The sequence below is a fragment of the Penaeus japonicus genome, unplaced genomic scaffold, assembly GCF_977035675.1.
Source record: "Penaeus japonicus unplaced genomic scaffold, GWHDUDI00000001_assembly GWHDUDI00000033, whole genome shotgun sequence".
Classification (NCBI taxonomy): Eukaryota; Metazoa; Arthropoda; class Malacostraca; order Decapoda; family Penaeidae; genus Penaeus; species Penaeus japonicus.
This window is the reverse complement of record NW_028234435.1, coordinates 23,475,051-23,480,050: the sequence shown is the minus strand read 5'-3', so window position 1 is coordinate 23,480,050 and position 5,000 is coordinate 23,475,051. Positions and strand designations below refer to the sequence as shown.

Here is a 5,000-nt window from a genome sequence, read left to right as displayed (position 1 = left end):
TTTCCCTTTATTCAATAAAGGGAAAATCACAGGACGGAGAGTGGGCAGGGAGCATTACGATAAAGGCGGGACAGGACGGAACAAAAGAGGGAAAATGAGAGCACTGCATGTGCGTGTGGGAAGCGCAGAGTGACCGAGGGATATAAATAGCTTGTGGAAAGGAGGTGGAAAGAGATGGGAGAGAAAGAGAGGGTGAGAGAAAGAGGTACAGAGAGTGAGAAGGGGAGAGGGAGGGAGGAGGGAGGGAGTTTGGAGAAAGGGGTGAAGGGAGAAGGGGGGAGAGAGGGAGATGGAGTATGAGAGGGAGGGAGGGAGGGAGGGAGGGAGGGATTGGGAGAGAGATAGACAGAGAGAGAGAGAGAGAGAGAGAGAGAGAGAGAGAGAGAGAGAGAGAGAGAGAGAGAGAGAGAAAGATGAAATAAAAAATGTTATCGTTTCTTGATACTAAATCGTTATAGAATTTGCATAACTACTCAAAGAGATTCCTCTGATAAGGCGATTTTTTATATATATATAACTGTTTGGTTTTATAGATCTTTTTTCTTCGCTTATTCATTTATCTCTTCATTTCCAAATCTTCGTGATCCTTACGACACATATATATCAACCTATTTATTCACAGATTATTTTAGCATAAGTATGCATATAAGTAAAAAGTATAAGTATATATGTAAGACCAACCCGTAAAAGAAAATAAAGCTTGTTCGTCCGGGCTTTTTAGAAGACTTTATAACTCGCCATGTTTTACAAGGCGCGACGCTTAACAGTGGCCAATAATTCAGAAGGTTTATTCTAAAAGAAAGGGAAGAAAGAGGGGAAGATGTGGAGGGGGAGAAAAGTTTTTTTTTTTTTTTTTTTAACATGGGTAAGATCTTGTTTTTGAAACTTTATGAAGATGTTTAAAGATGCTGTTCTTGTGTGTAGAGAGAGAGAGAGGGAGGTAGAGAGAGAGGTAGAGAGAGAGGGGGAGAGAGAAAGAAGGAAGAGAAAGAGAGAGAGGGGGGGGGAGGAAGAGAGAGAGAGAGAGAGAGAGAGAGAGAGAGAGAGAGAGAGAGAGAGAGAGAGAGAGAGAGAGAGAGAGAGAAAGAGAGAGAGAGAGAGAGAGAGAGAGAGAGGGGGGGAGGAAGAGAGAGAGAGAGAGAGAGAGAGAGAGAGAGAGAAAGAGAGAGAGAGAGGGGGGGGGGGAGAGAGAGAGAGAGAGAGAGAGAGAGAGAGAGAGAGAGAGAGAGAGAAAGAGAGAGAGAGAGAGAAAGAGGGGAGAGAGAGAGAGAGAGAGAGAGAGAGAAAGAGAGAGAAAGAGAGAGAGAGAGAGAAGACCAGACGGACAGGCAGACAAACAGACATGGACACAGAGAAAGACATAAACAGAAAAACAAGACAAAAAGTACACATACAAAACCGCCCCCCCCCCTCCCCGTTTTTCAAAATAAAAGTCAAACAGCTCAAAGACCGTAAACAAGACTTTTTTCGATCGTATTATCCCTCCCACGATAATGAGGACAAGGGAAAATATATCATGTTAAGAGCAATTATTAATAACCTTTTCCAATTGATCATTAATCAAAATCATTTTATTGTGTTAGCTAATGGGATGATGATGAGGATGATGTAATGTTATATTTATTTTGATAATAGTATATGTGCTTATCGTAATTATGTTGTTTTTTTTCTAATGTGTTATAACTAGTTATATAAATGATTCTTCAACAGAATTTTTAACAAAGAGCAATATAATACAACAAAGATTCTGTTAGTAATTTATGTAATCGAGAAGGGATACGAAATTAATTACGGAAAAATAAGGAAGAATTCGTAAGATAATCCCCTTGAGTTTTAAAATTTACGATTTATCTATCTATTTATTCATTTATTCATCTATCTATTTATTCATTTATCTATCTATTTATTCATTTATCTATCTATTTATTCATTTATTCATCTATCTATTTATTCATTTATCTATTTATTTATTCATTTATTCATCTATCTATTTATTCATCTATCTATCTATTTATTCATTTATTCATCTATCTATTTATTCATTTATCTATCTATCTATTCATTTATCTATCTATTTATTCATTTATCTCCTTTTTTTCATATTCATATTATAATAGAATATATGTTATGGTGACCTCATGTTAAACCTCAGTCACGGGTGGGCTATCGTGTTGAGGGAAGACTTAATAAGACGAACTTATATATCTAAAGCAGATGGAAAATGGCCTATGGGAGAATAGGATGTGATATAGAGAATGGGGTGTGTGTGTGTGTGTGTGTGTGTGTGTGTGTGTGTGTGTGTGTGTGTTTGTGTGCGTACATACATGTATGTATATATGTATGTATGAACGGATACACACATACCCGATGTACAATAGATATCAGATGTGGAGAGAGAGAGAGAGAGAGAGAGAGAGAGAGAGAGAGAGAGAGAGAGAGAGAGAGAGAGAGAGAGAGAGAGAGAATGAGAGATAGATCTCGTGGGAAAATGAGAGATGATAATAGAAAGAGAACAAAACAGACAAAGCGAGAACACAAAGGAAAATCATCCCTACACCCATAACCCTTTCCCTCACCCTCTTCCCACTCTTCCTCCTCCTCCTCCTCCTCCTCCTCCTCCTCCTCCTCCTCCTCCTCCTCCTCCTCCTCTTCTTTTCCTTTTCCTCCTCCTCCTCCTCCTCCTCCTCTTCTTTTCCTTTTCCTCCTCCTCCTCCTCCTCCTCCTCCTCTTCCTTCTCCTCCTCTCCCCCCATTCCTTCTTTTCCTCCTCCTCCTCCTTGTTCTCCTCCTCCTCCTCCTCCTCCTCCTTTTCCTCCTCTCCCCCTCTTCCTCCTCCTCCTCCTCCTCCTCCTCCTCCTCCTCCTCCTCCTCCTCCTCCTTGTTCTCCTCCCCCCCTCCTCTTCCCCTATTCCTCCTACCCCCCTCCTCCTCTTCCTCTTCCTCTTCTCCTCCTCCTCCATCACTAACTATCGTCGCCTTTCTCCGTTGTGCGCAGATCTTGGCTCTTTTGTTTTTCATCTTTTCCTTCGTGTTGTTTTTTTTTCTACATTTTTTTGTTTGATTTTTTCACTTCTTTTATCGTATCATCATTTACTAAAGTGTATTGGATTATGATTCCTATTTCAAGTATTTGCATAAATATGATAAAGTAAGTTGTAACCCATGCCCCAAAATAACTCTTTGACAACAAACACAATCCCAAAAATGAATCCAAACATGAACAAACACACACAAAAATAAGTCTAACAATAACACAACTGAAAAAAAAAATTCCTTCACAACAAACCCTAGCGCATAAACGAACCCAAACAAATACACACACAACAAACACAATCCCCAAGATGAACCGACACCCAAACAAAAACGAACGAAAATAAACTCTCACGACAAACACAATTCCCCCTCAAAAAATACACACACAAATATAATCCCTCTCGTAACAAATACAATCCCAAAAACGAACCCAAACCCCGAACAAACAAACAACAAAAACTCCCAAAATAAACCCAAACAAACAAAAATAAAGCAAACAAAAATAAAGACAATCCCAAAAATAGTCCAATACCCCTCCCCCCCTCCCCCCCCGCCCTGCAACAAAGACACAACCCTAAAAAATAAGAACTCACAACAAATACAGTCCCTGAAAGCAAACCCAAACAAATGCAAACACAAATAGCGCTCGCATAACCAGCCTGTCTCAAGAACTCTCAACATGCACCGAACACGTTTCATCTCCTCGGCCTCAAAGCCTCCAGCTGTCTTCAGATGTTGTGCTACGCTTCCTGAGTCTGTTCCTTCGACATGATGCAGATGGTTGAGGCTGCTTCTGTGTCTGTTTGTGTGTGTGTGTGTCTATTTTTCTGTGTGTTTGTGATTGTTTGTTTCTGTAGCTATGTCTGTGTCTATTTGTGTGTGTGTGTGTGTGTTGTGCCTATTTGTTTGTTTCTGTATCTATGGCTGTGTCGGTTTGTTTGTGTGTGTTTGAGTGTATGTGTGCCTGTTTGTGTGCGTGTATGTGTTTGTTTCTGTGTCTGTATATGTTTCTGTTTGTCTCATTGTCATTATGTCTGTATCTGTGTCTACCTCTATGTCTGTGTGTCTGTGTGTCTGCCTCTACGCTTGTGTCTGCCTCTATGTCTGCGTGTCAGTGTCTATGTCTACCTGTACGTCTATGTCTGCGTGTCAGTGTCTGTGTCTGCCTGTACGTCTATGTCTGCGTGTCAGTGTCTGTGTCTGCCTGTACGTCTATGTCTGCGTGTCAGTGTCTGTGTCTGCCTGTACGTCTATGTCTGCGTGTCAGTGTCTGTGTCTGCCTGTACGTCTATGTCTGCGTGTCAGTGTCTGTGTCTGCCTGTACGTCTATGTCTGCGTGTCAGTGTCTGTGTCTGCCTGTACGTCTATGTCTGCGTGTCAGTGTCTGTGTCTGCCTGTACGTCTACGTCTGGCTCTTCCCTACCTGCCTCAAGACCAACAGTGATATGCTGTCAGTCCACAGCATCGGTGATAACGCTGTGTGTACATCCTGGAGCAATGAGAAGGGGGGTAGGATGAGAGAGAAGGGGGTACAGGGGGAGGATAGAGGGGAGGGCGGAGGGGGGAAGGCAGGAGGAAGGCTGGAAGTGAAAGGAAGATGTGTATACTCGGTGGGGGGTGGGGGGAGCAGGGGGGGAATAGGGAGAGAGGGAGCAAGGGGCTAGAAACGAGGTTGGTGGAAAGGTGATGAAACTATTCGAGCTGGGGAGGGGGGGAGGGGGGGAGGTGGGGCCGGAAAGGACGGAAGTAGAGGGGAAGAGGGATAGGGAGAGGAGGGGGAAAGAAGGGGAAGGGGGATAATGAGAGAAGGGGAAGAGGGATAATGAGAGAAGGGGATAGGGGTAGGGAAAGGGAGAGGAGGGTAGGAGGGGAGGATGGATAGAGAGAGGAGAGAAGGTGGGGGAAAGAGATAGGGTGAGGAGGGGAGGTGGTTGGATAGAGAAGAAAGCGAATAAATGAAGGGGTTGA

At 42.9% G+C, this 5,000-nt stretch overlaps 2 protein-coding genes across 2 annotated transcripts in view; both read left to right on the top strand.

The window, feature by feature from the left end:
* The window catches only part of LOC122247405 (uncharacterized), a gene marked incomplete in the record, with an annotated part of 120,421 nt that overhangs the window by 70,812 nt on the left and 44,609 nt on the right, over positions 1-5,000 (top strand).
* Positions 3,804-5,000, top strand: part of LOC147467841 (uncharacterized) — a 9,557-nt gene continuing 8,360 nt past the window's right edge. The window contains exons 1-2 of the mRNA XM_086556682.1: positions 3,804-3,829; positions 4,148-4,499. Coding sequence (XP_086412808.1) covers positions 3,804-3,829; positions 4,148-4,499 — 378 coding nt within the window. The remainder of the gene's footprint in view (positions 3,830-4,147; positions 4,500-5,000) is intronic.